The 17,554-nt window shown below is 31.2% G+C and overlaps 2 protein-coding genes and 1 long non-coding RNA gene across 3 annotated transcripts; all 3 read right to left on the bottom strand.

The window, feature by feature from the left end:
- Positions 1 to 3,233: 3,233 nt before the first annotated feature.
- On the bottom strand, positions 3,234 to 4,456 carry LOC133793766 (uncharacterized). Its single transcript, XR_009874941.1, has 2 exons — positions 4,239 to 4,456; positions 3,234 to 3,839 (listed from the first exon to the last, which is right to left on the bottom strand). It is a non-coding gene; the product is annotated as an uncharacterized LOC133793766 (long non-coding RNA).
- A 3,925-nt stretch (positions 4,457 to 8,381) lies between these two features.
- On the bottom strand, positions 8,382 to 10,477 carry LOC133797082 (E3 ubiquitin-protein ligase ATL42-like). The gene has a single exon (XM_062234875.1). The coding sequence runs from the start codon at positions 10,167 to 10,169 to the stop codon at positions 8,802 to 8,804; it is 1,368 nt and encodes a 455-aa protein (XP_062090859.1). The 5' UTR covers positions 10,170 to 10,477; the 3' UTR covers positions 8,382 to 8,801.
- A 2,443-nt stretch (positions 10,478 to 12,920) lies between these two features.
- On the bottom strand, positions 12,921 to 15,917 carry LOC133797083 (ninja-family protein mc410). The gene is made up of 3 exons (XM_062234876.1): positions 15,760 to 15,917; positions 13,748 to 14,872; positions 12,921 to 13,557 (listed from the first exon to the last, which is right to left on the bottom strand). Exons 2-3 carry the CDS (start codon positions 14,745 to 14,747, stop codon positions 13,061 to 13,063), a joined length of 1,497 nt encoding a protein of 498 aa, XP_062090860.1. The 5' UTR covers positions 14,748 to 14,872; positions 15,760 to 15,917; the 3' UTR covers positions 12,921 to 13,060.
- Positions 15,918 to 17,554: the final 1,637 nt, after the last annotated feature.

Here is a 17,554-nt window from a genome sequence, read left to right on the forward strand (position 1 = left end):
ACTCTAAATCACAAAAATCACATTAAATTTGTCATCTTAACATAAAATTCATTTTTTTGGCAAAGTTTTCAGCTCAGATTAGTTTGAAAAACAACTATAAACTATTATATAACACAATCATAACCTTTAAACAACAATAGTACTTATCCATTATTAAAAACTCTTTCTTCCTTCAACTTTGGTAACTTTTGAATGAAACAAATAGTGAGATGATGACTTTGGAAGAGAGAGAACAAAAATTTGATATAGATAAAGATGGTAGCTGCAATTCGTGAGTAAGGTGAGAGAAAGAAAAATGAAAAACGTTGATGGTGGTTGTGGTTGTGGCTGCAAGATCACAAGAGAGGAGAGGAGAAGAGAAAGAGATGGAGAAGAGAAAGAGAGAACCTTAATTTGTGCTAAGGGTATTTATGACTTTTTCAGTGGGTATGAGGTTATTTTTGTGAAAAACTTGAAATGAAATATATGGTTGTAATAATGGGGGTAAATAGAGGTTAATATGTGGAGTTTCCCTTTAAATTTTATATACAGATAGCTAGTACTTGCACCCATTTATCCTATATTTGGTAAAGAAGAGTGAGAATAAAGAAAAGTGATGGGAAAAAGAGAAAAATGTTATAAAACTATTAAAAATGTTGAATTGTAAAGTATAAAGAAAAGAAATAGATAGAGTAATAGAGAGATGTAAAAAAAAAGTGAAACTCTTGTGTATTGTTTCAATGTGGATTGAATCTTATTTATAAAGATAAATATGATATAGGAAAATAAATTAAGTACCACAAATACAATAATGAGTTAATGTTGATATTTAACTTCGGATAACCTAGTGATTCTCTATTATTATGGACATCTATATATATATATATATATATAATATTTATAACACTCCCCCATTGGTTGTCCGTAAATACTACCTCATTAAAGACCTTATAAAAAAACCAACTGGGCAAAAACTCGATCAAGGGAAAAGAGTGTTGTGTGCATTTACTCACCCTCATTTTGATGTTCTTAGAGATCTTTAAATCAACGCATTATGATCTTAATTACCATCTTATAGAGCGTTGATGTTGGTAATGACTTTATAAATAAGTATGCAAAATTATCACTTGATCGAACTTGATGAATATTAATATCACTACTCTTTTGAAGATCACGTGTAAAAAAGAAATTTTGTGAAATATATTTAGTTTTATCTCTTTTACTGTATTATCCTTTTAACTGAGCAATGCATGCATCATTATCTTCATAGAGAATTGTTGATACTTATTTATTTGTTGATAATCTACATGTTCCCTGAATATGTTGTTTCGTGTATATCAGTGACACATTCTCCACTTGCTTCATGAATTGCAAGTATCTCACCATGATTTGAAGTTGTATTGTTAAAAACTTTGTCAGGAAACTCGTATATTATTTCAATAGTGATTGAACTTTATTTATATATGATTTATGAAAATCAACTAAGTACCATAAATACAATAAAGAATTAATGTTGATATTTAATTTTTGGTAACTTAATAATTATCCGTTATTATATATATTAATATATATATATAGTATTTATATTAAAAAAAGAGTTGTTCATACTTTACAGAAATAAAGAGTGAGAAAAGTTGCTGTTAATGAATATCACTTTCATCTCAATAAAAAAAAAAATAGAGTGAAGAGAAAAGAAACGAGAAGTGAAAAATATTTGAGCAAGTCCACAATTTTTTCCTCTCCAAATTAGAAGAAGAAAATGGTGAGAAAATTCTCACACAAATAAATAAAAGTGGAACATAAAAAATTTTGTATTAATAATTAAGAATAATATTTTTTTTTTTTCATTTTTACATACAAAACAATAAAAAAAGAAAAAAAATACTATCATTTCTATTATTCTAATTTTCTATCTCTTATATATTTTCTCTTTTCTTTTGTACCAAACGTCAACCAAAATGACCTTATTATCAAGCATGTCACCACCGACCCATTATGATATATAGAAACCTTTAGTCCTTTGAATCCTTGGCCAAGTGGTAGCAATCAAGTTGGAGAAATAATTTTTTAGTTGTGAAGTTTCCGTAAGCATAAACAATATACTTTCGTAGATATAAACGACAAGTATTTGCTTATGGGAGGGACATGACAAACAAAACCCATGTCATTTTCCAAATTAAGAACTTTCTATTTTTTTTCTAAATAGAATTAATTTCAATAATGACTCCCCAATTACAATTATTATACCATTCTTTCAATTTAAATTGTCCGATACCTACCTTGCATTTTCATTATCGCATTATTAGTCCTGCTACATATTTGACTATCCAACCAATCCTAGTGGTGTAAAGACTATAAATTAAGAATATTTAATTATTTATTTTCCATGATGTCTACTATATGGCATTATATATTATATAAACTCTTTGGCGAAATTTCTTGATTATTTATTATAATTTTTTTAATCTAAATACGTTTTCTTTTCAAAATTTTGTTCACTTACAGGTAAATGTGTGTATTTACAAAAATAATAATTATAATAAACTATAAATTTTATTAGACGGGTAATATTTGTATATAAATAAAAATTAACTGTTTTATTTATTAGATTTTGAAAATGTACACTTCATTAACTAAAATAAATAATATAATTTGTCAAGGAAATTTAAAAAGCAAGATTAAGTTATATTATTGATAAATTATACTTTCATTTAACATCCAAAAATAATATTGATATTAATAACAATAAAATCGAGATTTATTATATCAAAAAGACAATAATTTCACAAGTAGCCCCAAACTATAATTTGACAACCGTTTTCCGACCCATAAAAATAATTTTTGGTCAAGTAGTTAGTAGTTCTTTGATGAAATTCAGGGTAGTCTAGTAGATAAATTAAAATTTAAAAAGTTTGTTTGATGTGTATTATTATGCTATATTGCACTATATATTATTTTAAATTGTATTGTATGACATATTTTTATATCTTTTATTAATATGTTATATATTTATTTGTTGATACAAGTGAATACAAAGCATAAAACTATATAAAATATATTATATAATATAACTCCATAGTTTTTTTTTTTTTGAAAAGATTCTTGTAAGGAATTGTATTATCAAATAATTTCAGATGATATAACATCACAAATACAATTGGAAAAAAAGTCTCAAGCTCTCCTAATATCAATAAGAAGACCAAACCATTTTTTTTGTTAGAGCATGGGTCACCATATTCCTAAGTCTAGAAACATGACAACATAAACCACCTCCAATTTAGTAGATCAAACTTTGACTCAAGCCATCAATTCAGTATGGAAAGTTAGTACAATTGTCCTCAAATTAGTAGCACAGAACACCACTACCGGGCCAAAGAGTCATGAATAAAAACTACGGAACCACCATATCATCAAAGATGAATGGTATAAAAACACCACCAAGCATAGCATATTACAACCACCCATAACTGGGGGATGTTATTAACAGAACATAATAAGAAAACCCTTAAAACATAAAATTGAAACCAAGCAAAACCAACAAATAAATGAAAAACATCAATCTGGATCCGAGGGATGACCAAGCCACACCTCCCGAACTAGGAATTAGGCACTAACTCATCCCCCAAACCCCAACTCCCTGCCTAAGGAGCCTCTGTCACCTGACCCGCTGCAACCCCTCAAAGTCGAATGGAAGCCCAAAAATATCACCTGGTTGCCTAAAGGTTCGATGCTGAAGAAGACCCATTTCCCTTGCTACTCCACCTTCCTATCCACGCCTTGCATTAACCTACGTCCACTCTCATTAAAAGCCCCTCATGGCCACCGCTCCAGCCAGCCCAGTGAAGGACCGGTGAACCCAACTGTGAAGGAGGAGAAAGAGAACCTTAGGTTTCGATCTCAGTTAAGATTTTTAAAACGTTTTATTAGGCTAAGTAACTATATATAAAATATAATACCGTATAATACCACACATCAAACGTAAGAATTAAAATTAAGAAAGAACTTGAACTAAACTTTAGAAGAGGGCATAATACAATTTTTTTTAAGTTCTATGATACTAATAATTTTTTTTAAAAAAAAAGCATTATTATTCTAATAACATCTATACTTATTGATATGTATACATAGTTAAGGCATTATTTAGTGAAATTAACACATAATTAGAGAAGACAAAACATCTTATTAATCATAATTGAGTTGAATTGAAAATCTTGACTGTTTCTAAAAACCTAGCATCCAAAATTAACGTACGTACTTACAAAGGAATAGAAAAATCCAACTTAGCTTAACCATTTTATTGCAAAGAGAAAAGACTTGCGTATGTGATAAATATAATTATATAAAATAACTAGAATTTAAAGTCTTTGGGCCATATCTTAAAAAAAAATATGTGTGGCAACTGCTTATTCTAGTGCCAACGTATGTCATTCCTCCTCTCTCTCTGGTTAAAATATTACAACAAATATATAATTTGTGATTTTAATGATTAATTTTTAAAAAAATATATAATTTATCCGATATGAATGGCATAGCTACATGCCCCCCAAAAAATTAAAATATATAAATGTGAGCAGGATCATGCACGACAAAACCCATCCAAAACCAAATGTGCAAGAAAAAAAAAAGAGACAAATGTCGGTTGAGGAGACCCAATATTAATATTATGCAATTAAGCTCACTTAAATGTCCTTCATCCACCAAAAAATAATAATACATAAAATATATTCATGTCTAATACCAAATCTATATACAAAAGGAAAATGACAACCATAACAAAATCAACCTACTCCACAACTTTTTTTTAAGCAAATAAATAATAATAATAGTACAAGGGTTAGTAATGACAATGACGAGGACCTTAATTAAATTATTATTAACATATAATACACGAATTGGAGAAATAAGAAATATAATAACACTATTAATTGATAAACTTAATCAATAATTTATGGCTCATAGCGTAGGTCAAGTCTGTCTGATTGAATATTATATTTGCGAAGAGCCATATTTCGTTGCGTAATATAAAATCGCACGAGTAAGTTAATAAAAAAAAAATTCAGTAGACAACTTTTACAGTATTGTAAACAAAAACAAAAACAAAAAGATAACTGGGAGAAGTAGACTTGTTCACGACAGAGAAAGAAAACTCAGCTCTTACGTCAAATTTCGTGTCAGGCCCAGAGATTGAAATACATGTAGAAAGGGAATCAAGTGTCAATTAACATATAATATTCAGCAGAATCACACTAATATTTATATTTTGTAATGTGATTTGAGGTAAGTAATTAATGACAGTTTTAATGTTGCGTTAATATATTAATTGTAAAAATCAAACAATTATGAGCATGCAAATCTCAACAAAGGGTATATAGCTTTGTCAAAAATTTGTGCTTAGCGAAACTGTAGATTATGATTCTTGCCCACATGTGACACATATATAGATTGGAAAATATGATTTTGATCTCTGTATTTTTTTTAATACGCGATTGACTTCTGTTTTAAATGATTTTGTGTTTTATAAAATGGATTAAAATAGTACTCTAGACCTGATTTTGATTAAAATATTTTCAATTATAAAATCAATTATCGGGTCGTTAGTGATGCGATAATTTCAGAAAAAATAAAAAAAGTGGTCGAGAAGCTGAGAATGCAAAATTATATTTAAATTTTCGTTAATCAAAATTGTGTATAAGATATTATTTTGATCAATTTTGTAAAATAGATGATCTGAATTGTTATTTAACAATATACGATTGCGTATTTAAAAAAAATACAGGAATCACACTGTAATTTTCCCAATACAGATTCATTCTAATCACACGAAAATTATTAAATATTGTAACACATATCTGCAAAACTTTTTTTTAATACATAAACAATATATATCGGTACATACTACACACGTATAAAATAATATTGATCCTTCTAAAAAAAACATTGTACTGGCTGCATATTACATTGCGTGCCACTTATTAACTTCTTTTTATAATAGATATTAGAAAAATAAAATAATATAATGCTTATGGACATTGATAAAAAGATTATTATTTGTGCCAAAATTAATAATCATCAACAAAATTAGCATTCTCCTCACTATTTATATTGACGTGACAATTTTTTTATAGGGGTTTTACTTTAAGTCCTACCGGTAGGGCTTTCAGTGTTTCTCGACTTGTGAATAGTTTTCGCTGCGACCTTTTTTTATGATAATGTATATTGTAGCTATTTAGAGCATCCTGCAAATTTTCAGAAAATTCCGAATAGTTTACGGCACCGAAAATTAGGTTCAAACATGTTGTTTTCCACGCGCATATAAAAAATTGGTCACGCGTGCAACAACATGTTTGAATCTAGTTTTCGGTATTGTAAACTATTCGGAATTTTCTGAAAATTTGCAGGATGTTCTAAATAGCTACAATATACTCGGTCATAAAAAAAAGTCGCGTCGAAAACTGTTCACGGGTTGTAAACACTGAGAGCCCTATCGCTAGGGCTTAAAGTGAAGCTACTGTAGAAGAATTCCCTTATATATATATATGAAACTTTTTTGGTGCAACTCACAAAAAGAGGTGTATTGGTGCACCTTTTTTTATTTGCACTGTCATTTAGAATATTCTACAAATTTTCAGAAATTTTTGAATAATTTAGAGTACTGAAAACAATGTTCAAACATATTATTTTCCACGCGCATAAAAAAATAGTCACACGTGTCAAGTGTAACAAATTGTTTTAATCTTGTTTTCGGTACTATAAATTATTCGTAATTTTCTGAAAATTTGCAGGATGCTCTAAATAACTACAATAGACACGATCATAAAAAATTTTGCACCGAAAACTATTTCACGAGGTGCAAATTAAAAAAAAGTGCACAGGTTTTTGTGAATTGCACCATAAAATACCCTGTATATAAATATATAGAAAAATGACAAATAAAGCTAAGTGAGGAGCATCATAGTGACATTAAGCTCATAATGTGATGATAAGGGAAGACTAGGACTAGGAGTATGATAACGAACTTGAATTGAACATACCTTAATCCACACCACAGTTAAAAAAAACCAACAATAATTATCAATCTATTGACTTGAGAATTAACAAGCAACTTTTATTTGAGATTTGACCACGAGATAAAAAAATTGTTAATTTTTTTATTCAATTCACACCCTCTTTTTCCTTGTAATTTAAACTTAAGAAGTAAGTGGAGAGAGTCAATGAATGTGTGAGTCTATTTTCACATTTTTCCCCTTATATCCTCGTACCCGTTCTTGGTTTGGACTTTGTACAGAGGTAAAATGAGATTTGGAGACCACCAATCTCTCATAATCCAATTTATACAAATTTTTTGTACTTGGGTATTTTCTGGATTTTAAGTCTATCATGTGAAATGAGCTCATCTCAATTTGAATCACAATCATTTTTTCTTTTACAGGCATATTTTTACATATCGCTTAGCAATTATTAGGTTTTCTCTCTCATTTTTTGATTGTGAAAGACTTAAATTATATGGTGTTGTTTAGTAACACTTAAAAAATATATATATTTATTTAATTAATTAAAAATTTAACAATTAAATATAAAATATATTTAGTAACTCTATTTATATTTATTATTTTTTTAAATTTTAATTAAAATTTATTAAATTTTAAAAATATAATTTTTTCACTTTCAAAAGTTTTTTAAATAGTTTTTAATTTTTTTTTCACTTTTTCAAATCAGCACCTCATATTAATAAACAAAAAAATAAAAATAAAATGATCAAACGCGTTTATTATTTTTTAATTTTAAAAATAAAGAAATAAAAATAAAATAAAATTTTTATTTTTGTGCTTAAAAGATTCAAAAACAAAAAATTTATCAAACACAACTTGCTCTTTTCTTTTAGTTAGATAAACAAGGTCGAGATCACTATCATGCTCATTATTAACTTTTTCAATATTTGTTCATCATCTTGACATATTAAAAAAAATATATTATTGGTCAATTTTCTTGATGTACAATATAAATAATATGAATGCAAATTTTATCCTGGACAGAGTCTTGCCAAGGAAGGGAGACTAAAGCGCCCCTTGTTTTTTTTTTTTTTATTTCTATAAATTTTTAAATGCATCCTAAATATTTTATTAAAAATAGCAAATTGGCCTCCTGAAATTTTAAAAATACAATTAGCCCCCTAGATTGAAAATGCCGTATTATATAATATCCCAGCAATAGATACATGACATTTTATAAATGTGTATGTATATTGCTTACCAAGTATATTTACCATGGAAAAAGTCGAAACTTCATTGATTTTTAGGGATCTTTTATATCTAAATTTTGATTTTACGTGGGGCATGCATATGGTTTTGTGTCGATTCAATTCTAGTACGTGGCCACAATGTGAAAATGTCTCTAAATTCAAGATAGCTTTAAATGGACACAGAAAATTATTAAAACATTCGTGAATGGTGTAACCTTAGGCTTAGGTGGCTCAAGCTCAATAATGCAATAATTAAGGCATTCATGAATAAAAAAAACTATTCCCATATCAATTAATCTACAAATCATCTTTTAACTAAACCAATGTTCTTAACAGTCCACCAAAAAGAAAAAGGTTTAAAAAATAAAGTAAAGCATGTACATTCATAACTGATAACTGAAAAATTAAAATAAGCTATGTATCTGTATCTCTTCAACTCTGTATAACTGGAAAATAAAAATAAAAATAAAAAAAACCCTAAATAAAGGACTAAAACTCTACGATAAGAATTTGATTCCACGAACGTATCTTCAAAAAAAAAAAAAAAACTTAAGATGAAATAAGGGTTTTTTTTATTTAATTTCTATACATTTGAGCGATGTAGGTTTTGGTTTTGTGACTCCTGTGACCTCTCTTCTCTGTTTGCAAACCACCGGACTGTCTTTTTGGCAATGTTCAACCAAGCCCTTCTGATTCTTTCCTCTTTCACATTGTTTTCAGTAGTCAAAGAAGACTCTCTTCTTAGTCTACTGTTGGAACCCAAAACTCCATATCTGGAATGAGCAGTGATTTCCGAAACTGATCTTTGTTCCCCACAACTCATCACAGAACTCGAGCTAATATTGTTATCTAACTTTGAAGAAGTAATATTATTGTTGTTGATTGTTGTTCCAACTTTGTTCTCAAACGACCTTTTCATTCCCATCTCCTCCTTAATCTTCGTAATCTCGTCGTTTTCCTCTGTTTTTATGGTAAGCGACAGGTCTCGGTTTGAGTCGTTGGGAGAGACGAACCTCGTGCTTGACATGTCGTTTAGCATCTCAGAGTTGAGGAATATAAGGTCAGAGGAGCTGACATTGCTCCATCTGTTTTTGAACACGAAATCCGAAACGACAATCTTGTGGTTGTGCTTGTGTAACACTTGTTTCTGATTATGACTTTGGATCAACATTTGCTCTTCCTTAGGCTGATCATGGTGATCATGACCATCATCAATACCCTTTTCAATCTTCCTAAAGCTGCTTCCAATGCTGAACCTTGAAGACCCTCTTCGGCTTTCTTCTCTCTGAACAAAGAGCTCCATGTTTGAGTCTTCTCCGAGCTCTGATTGGTTAGTACTGTTATTACCATAATTGTTCCACAAGAATCTCATACTAGAAGAATAGGTGATCAGTTCTAGATCCTCAGAGCTAACTTTTTGCCTGCAAAGAGGGCAACTTGAATGCTTCTCGAGCCAATAATCAATACAACTAATATGAAAAGCATGTTTACACTTGGGCAAAAGCCTCAGAACTTCGATATCTTCGAACTTGGAAAGACAAACCGAGCATTCAAGGCCTTCTTTTGAACCCTTTAGAGAGGAGAATCTGAAGAAAGGAAGTGACTCAACCACAGTCTTGTCGATCCCAGAAAACCTATTGCTTGTGCCGATTTGGTTCTGGTTCTGGTTCCGATTCAGAAGAACAGCAGATTCTCTTCTATGGCAGAATTTTGCATATGCAAGAAGGAAAAATGTTAGCACAAACATGACACTAAGAATACCTATGACAACAGCTAGACTTGGTTGGAAATCTGTATTATCTGGGCCAGCGAAATCAGGCCCTACTGTTTGTGCTTTGACATGATCAAAGTTGAAGAAAATGAGTTGCAAAATGATGATTATACTAGTCGGATTCATGGGAATAATGAGATTGAAAGTTTGGAACTTTACAAGACCTCTAACTCTCATCATCTTTGGCAAACATCTGTATGGACAAAAGGAGTTGAACAGAACAGATAATAACTCCTGTTTCTTACATTTCCCAAGGGAGTAGTTTTAAGGGACTTGTTTCTTGTGCTTTGGTATTTTTTAATGTCTCTGAATAAAAGGGTATCCATCTGGTTTGTGTCAGTTTTTTTTGGGGGGGTTTTATTTTATTATTTTAAGGCTGTCTTGGTTATCGTAATTGGGTTTTAAATCATTTTTAAACTAAATAGTGATGACAAGGTGGGGAGGAACTTTGGCTTTTTGTAGGCATTACTTGGGCAATAATTCTACATTGTTGATTAAAAGAAACTTAGAAAAAGCGAAATTGGAATTATTTGAATGATGATATGAACTTTTTGTTCTTGACCATTTTTCATGTTAATTTAAAATTGAAATTAATTGCCTATTATAATTTTCCACCCATCTGTACCTGGTAACGAATGAAGTTTGGATAAAGCATTTGACTAATTAGCAATTATTGCTATATTTTTCTGCTTAATCAAACAAGGGAGAGGCTATTGAGTTTTTTGTCGTGTTTTTTTTAATGGAATAAATTAAAAGTCAAAGTTAGTTGCAATGCAATTCGCAGCCCTTCATTAAAAGTCAAAAGAAATGAAGTTTAGTTCAAATTATGCCTGAGCGTGATCTCACTGCATAGGACATCAAGAAGTAATCAACAAGGTTAATACAAAAAATAAGAAAAATGTTTACGTGAATGAATCCCTTTTTGGATTCTGGATAAACACAACTGACTAGCTAAAACATAGAGCTTATGACCGTAGCCACAAAGCACAAAGGAAAAAAAAACTAAACATAAACCTTACACAATGTGTAAAAGAGAACTATACTATATATTTCCTCTAACAAAAAAAACAGTATATAATTAATATTTTTTTTAATATCAAGTGTCTGATATTAAATTATATCAACTATATAGTATTTAGGCACTTTAAAATGTCATATGTGATTAAAAAAAACTTGAGTGGCTATTTAAATATTGGTATAATTAAAGAAGATGTGAAAAGGGCGAAACCGGCCCACCATTTCATGCACACATGTATAAAATATATAATTATACAAATTTGCAACCCTACCTATATAATTATAAAATATATAATACCAATGCTATCATCATAGGTTTAAAAAATGTGATGAGATATCACATCGGTCACAAAAGACAAAAACCGAATAATGGCTCTTGGCATACGCATCAAAGCAAGGAAATGCCATTTTTCATGTTTTATTTATGTGGACTTTAATTGTTAATGAATGATAATAAATATAGGGCGTGGATGATGATGATTATATTGTTATGTTATGCATTGTCAAAATATATTTGGAATTTTTAGAGTCTAGTTTCTTTCATCAAACATATAAATATGTTAATAGAGAGTGTTAAAGTTGGGCTCATCCCCCATTTAGGCAAAACAAGCTCTATGGAATAAGCACTAATCCAAGAAATCCGGCAGCATGTACTAATATTGCACATGGAGGATGAAATGAAACAGCCAAACAGGGAATAAGTGTTAATTAATTACTAATTAGCCAACCAAATAAGAAGAATTAGTACAAGCATTATCATTATTTCCATTAATAGGGTTTACAATATTCTACGTTATATGTATTATGTACCATTGTTTCAAGTGTTTGACCAAATATTATCGGCAAAACTATACAACTTTTCTTCACATAATGATAATGGAAAACTGAGTTTAGGAGGAACATCACATGGATGTTCATGTTCACATGCCAATATTCCATCTCAACATCGCCCTCTTTTAGATGGGACATAATTTTTATTTCTCAGGTGAAGGCTTTTTTCTCACCATGAACTTTTTATTTGGGAATGTTTCTCTGATTGTTATTTAAATATACTTATAATTTTTATGATATAGTGATGGAAATACAAATATTCACTGATTCTTGGATATGCATCCATCTTTGTATTTCTCAACTTCTATAAATAGGTATGAATAATTTTTATTTTGTTTTAATTTAGGTAATAATTGAATAAAAAAATTAATTGTATGCTCAAATTTATAATAAAAACAAAATTTTAAGGTAAAACTAAAATAATTTTATCATGTATGCTATATTTGGTTATAGACATAAATTTATATAAAGAAAATTAGTTAGGGGGTAAAAGAATACTAAGTTTACCATTTAAGGGCATTTAAAAATAATGTCAAAAGTGAAAGGGCAAAAACATAAGGCTAACAAAAATGAGGGTACAAATTGACTAATTGTTCATAATTTTAATTACTTTACTATTTGCCACCTTCTTTAATCTTCTCAGTCTTATCTATAGCAATTATAGAAATGGGGACCTAAACAAAAGTTTGGAGGGAAAAAAAATGGAAAAAGATAAAAGAGGTGAATCTCCCAAGAAAGAGAAAAAAAAAAGTGATTTTCATGGTAAACATTCTCCCTCTCTGATTTTCTTTCTGGAGACCAAAATTTCCTTCAATCACTCAGTTTTTTACCTTACGGCCAGCATCAGTGAAATAGGCCATTAAAGGAGCTCCATCAATCAATAGTTTACGAGGGAAAAAAAAACACCGATTCAAGCTTTCAAGTCTTTAAAAATTTATTGAAGTAAAACATATTTGATTTCAAATTTGAATTTTACCCATTAGTTATAGTTACAGTTACAAACCAGCAATGACTTAACTTTGGGTTTAGAACGAGGTAAAACAAACTTAGCCTTGCTATTTTTGCAGCAACTGAGAGAACTGATACCATAAACGAGATTTAATAAAGCAGTTGAGTGGAACAAAGAGGGGGAAGAAGGCTTATGCCTAAACAAAGCCAGCTTCCCCAGCGACCATTTGGAAATTAACAAGAGTTTTGCTTAAACATACATGCATTGTACAGAATCAGCTTTGAGCAGAGGCAGCAGAGTTGTTGTTTGGAAATGTTGTCAAACCCGTGCCACTCTCTGGATTCCCAGGATCCTCACTGGCATGCCGAACAAACTCGTCGGGGGACATGTGGGAACCATGGCAGGCACAGACAATCCGGACTTGGTTTGCATTGTATTTGTAAGTAACACCAGAAATTGTCCTACCATTTGGACCCGGAGCTGTGGTAGATACCCATGGCAGATTTGGGCGGGAACCAGACCCTCCAAATTTCACATCTGCATGAATACCCGGCTTTATAGTTGAAAATTCCAGAGAGGAGCCATCTGATGAAGAGCGGTCAGGTGCATCTTTTCCCCTGAGGTTTGTGCTGCTTCCTTTCCCATCTTCTGCCTGTGAAGAGGAGCCCCCTTCAGCAGTATGCTGTTTGCCATCACCCTTGGGCCGTTCTGAAGTCCTCCCCTCATGTTGTGTAGCCTCAGATGAATTGTGCGAAATTACTTGCATTACAGCTACATCAATCCAAGGAAAGTAAGCATCCATTATTCCATCTCAAGACTTAGTTTAAAAACATAAGAGAAAAGCAATGCCATCAGATTAGAAACACAAAAATTTGATGATGAAAATATCGGTAGAATACTGAGATGAGAAACAAAGCTACGCTTAGTCATAGCTTAAGAAATTTGTTTTTCTTCTGATTACCTGAGTTTGGCGGGCCTCTGCCAGCATAGGAAGGGTGAAACTGTTGCGACTGAGAGACCAAACCCCAAGAGTTATCCTTATCCAGCATAGGAATTTGGACAGGAGAATACCCAAACATTACTGGCAAGTTTCCGGGATGAGTCCCTGGTCCCTCACTATTTGCTGTAGGAATAACCTGCATCACTCCAGGCATCAGAGGAGCAGAAGTGCTGGGTGTAACAGTATTGTTGGAGTCCTTCAGAGGTAAGGGGAAAGGCATGTTCATCATGTTTATTGGTTGTCCTGTGAACGGACTACCATACGACATGTTCCCAAGCTTAAATCCATTTTCCAATGATCCGTTGAATCTTTTTTGTCCGTTTGGGTCCACAGCTTTTGAATCAGAAATCCCACGCGCCTCCTTTTGAACATCAGAAGAACCACCAATTCCCATGAATCTTTTGGAGCCATCATCATGCTGCAAAACCAACCTTGAGGTCGAACCCTCTACCTCAGACTCTGCCACGTCTTCATTTTCAGCTGTTGAGCCATCTTCTGTTGTGAGGGAAATATGTGATGTTCTTGCCTTCTCATTTAAATCAGCATAATTAGCCTCTCTCTCGTGCTTCTTTTGTTGGTTCATCTCCTCAAAAAACATCCTACGTTTGCTGCCAGATTCTGCCCGTTTTTCTGATTCAAACTCAGCAGATTTATTACTGCTCTCCCAGACTCCTTTTCCATTCAAATCCACTGAAGCATCTTTATCAACATTGACCTTGGAGAGGTCATTAAAGAAGTTTTCCTTAGGTTTCACTGACTCGCTTCTTTGAGAGGCAGTACTTGACTCTTGTTTCTGGGTCCCAGGATGTAGAAAACTTTTAAAATCATCCACTAATTTATTTCCTTTATCACCTTCTTCAATCCTAAGATCTGTGGAGCTGCTACTTTTAGCCTTAGATTTGGCAGACAACCCACCAAAAGATAGACCCAGACTAAGCTCAAGTCCACTATCGTCCTCCATTTATAGAATCAAATAATTAATATTGGTACCACTTAAGCATAATCTTCTCCAGTCCTCTTCATTGAAGAGACTACACAGCTCAGTTAATTGACACAACAACAAGAGACCACTTCAAGAAGATTTGCCTGCAACAAAACAGAAAACACATTCTTTTTCACTACAATTTCAAAACAAAATGAATCTTAACTATATACAGCACTTCCTAAAAAAAAAAAAAGAGAAGAAATAACATCATGGCTTCTATAAATGCCTCATTCAATATGTATATATATCGAGTAACAAAGCAATTCAGTTATTGAGCTACAAATAATCATTTGATGTTTAGATTTAATGATTACATGTTTACTAAGGCTATTTTAAAGTGCGCCAAAACGAGTATACAGAACCCGTGAGTGAAAAAGCATTCAAATCGAACTTTACCACATGACTGGAAACTCAAAATCCCACGATCAAACACTCAAATCACTTGCTGTAACAAACAGAAAGTAGAAAATAAAAGGGTCGTAGTAGTGCATGCTAATAAAGGTACAAACACTTACAGTAGATCCAAAACTCGATCTGGGACCAAGAGGATGTAAAAATTTGAAAAGATATCAAATCACTTTCAGATTCAAACTTCACATACGTGAAACCCAGAAAACAAAATTCCTCATATCTAAAGTTAAGCGTTTGTCTTACTTATTGCCCATATATGCTTACCACCAAAAACAGTAAAGAGGAAAGATAAGAGACAGCTCAATATTCCATTAATATAATTTCACATATATTATTAGCAATGAAAGACGAGTTCTCAGATCTGCCTATTACCAAATTATGCATACAACCTTATAGATTATCCAGAAAATATTGAACTAATCCTATATTACCCAAAACTAAATTCTACCAAAATCCCACATATTCCATCCCAAAAATTAAAAATAAATAAATAGCTGAAAATTTTGCCATAAAATCCATACATATAGAAACAATTGAGAGAGAATAGTTGAACAGGGATAAAAAGAAAAAGAAAAACCTGAACTTGAAGATTGGTGATGAAACCCTAGTAAGTTGTTCTGTAAAAGAGTAGTGGAGAAAAAAGAGAGGAAAACATGGTGACGTCTTTTTTTGGCGCAAAATGTTAAAAAATAAATAATAAAAGTCGGAGAAATGTTCAAAACAATACTCTTTCTCTCTCACGTTTTAGTTTTAGTTTTTTTATTATCTTTTTTTAACTTTTCACATGTGAATGTCGTGCCAAATAATGTTATTTTCTCATCTTCCCTAAAAAAAATTATTTTCCCATCTTCCCTAAAAAAAATTATTTTCTATTCTCCCATCCTTTTCTTTTTTACTAAAGATAAATATGAGTTTCTATGCGTCACAGCAACATCACGTGGGTTTCAAATTAAAAAAAAATCATTCGGTGTTAGGGACCCTCGAGAACTAAACCAATTCAATATCCCGAATAAATTCAAATCAATATAATTATAATATAATAGATATCCAACCACAATTAAATTGGATTAGATTTATAAAGATGAATATTATTTAAATTGGATGAGACTATAAAAATTCAATTAGGAATTAATTTAATCCAATTAAAAATATATATATTCTTTTTATATATGTTATATTAATTATAAATATATATTTAATTTTCTTATTTTTTTCATATAGTTTTTAAGACTTTAGAGATGTTATTGTTGTTGTTTTTATGTTATATTATTATAAGACTTTAGTTATTAGTCTTGAGACCTTATTAATAAAAATTTAATAAATTTAATGTTGTAAACTTAATATTTCAATAATTTAATGTGATAATTGTAAATACTTAATTTAGTATTATTACTATATAGTGTTTAGTTTTTTTATGTTTTTTTACTTGTTAATTTATTTAATATTAAAACTTAAGTTCAAAGATAAAATAACTGATCCAATTTTTTTACAATTAGATTGGATTTGTAGGTCAAATTTGATTGGATTGGATGAAAATTTTTAACATTCAACTTTTAATTAGATTTGATTGATTAGAGATAAAATTGTTTGGTGTATTCACATTATATTTTAGTGTTATTCTTTTCATTGTTTCCAAAAATACTATTCTCATTATTTTTTCACCCAACTCATCCTATTCTCTCTTCCCCCTCTTACTCTTTCACTCGGTTTTACTCTAAAAATGGCAGCCACAACACCACCATCAACACACACCTGCATCCCTCTCTTTCTTAGTTTTTCCTTTCTCTCCACCCCTCCGAATCTCATCTCTCTTTCTCGTAACTTCTCTACAGAAGCTACACAAAAAAGACTTGTAATAGTTTTGAATGATTTAGAACTTAAACTCATGACAAGTATCACTCAACACACTAAGAACTGCATTTCAAACAGATCTGAGCATGATTTTGCAATTTTTTTCTAAAACTCTAACATCTGTAGAAAATTGACTTTGCTCTAAAGGGAAAACGTACTCGGGGGCGCATTTAGTGCCTGGTCAAGGTATCACATAGAGGCGGGGGCAATTCTGCCCTTGCACGACTTCTTCCGAGGGTAGCCAATTATTTCGAGGTGGCCTCATTCTAAATAACTCCCAACGGATATAGAGTACTTTCAGCACTCTATATCTTGTACAACCATAAAAAGTGGCATGTGCCCACCCCTCACGAAATTAACTACTTGTTCAATCTCAAATCCAACCCCAACCAAAGCAACACGGGGTTCTTCCATTTTTATCACCAGGAATCCGGTCGCACATTCCGAAGTGACATAACCCACAAGTCCAATGTGGGGAAATACTTCCAAGAGTATTTTCTCACAACCGATTTGGTCGTAGA

Source organism: Humulus lupulus, chromosome 8, assembly GCF_963169125.1.
Source record: "Humulus lupulus chromosome 8, drHumLupu1.1, whole genome shotgun sequence".
Lineage (NCBI taxonomy): Eukaryota > Viridiplantae > Streptophyta > Magnoliopsida > Rosales > Cannabaceae > Humulus > Humulus lupulus.

Excerpts from the sequence above, each read along its gene's own strand:
- LOC133797082 (XM_062234875.1), bottom strand. The coding sequence starts at position 10,169 with ATGATGAGAGTTAGAGGTCTTGTAAAGTTCCAAACTTTCAATCTCATT.
- LOC133797083 (XM_062234876.1), bottom strand. The coding sequence starts at position 14,747 with ATGGAGGACGATAGTGGACTTGAGCTTAGTCTGGGTCTATCTTTTGGT. Across the intron at positions 13,558-13,747 it reads CAGAGGCCCGCCAAACTCAG|CTGTAATGCAAGTAATTTCG; the intron begins GTAATCAGAAGA and ends GGATTGATGTAG.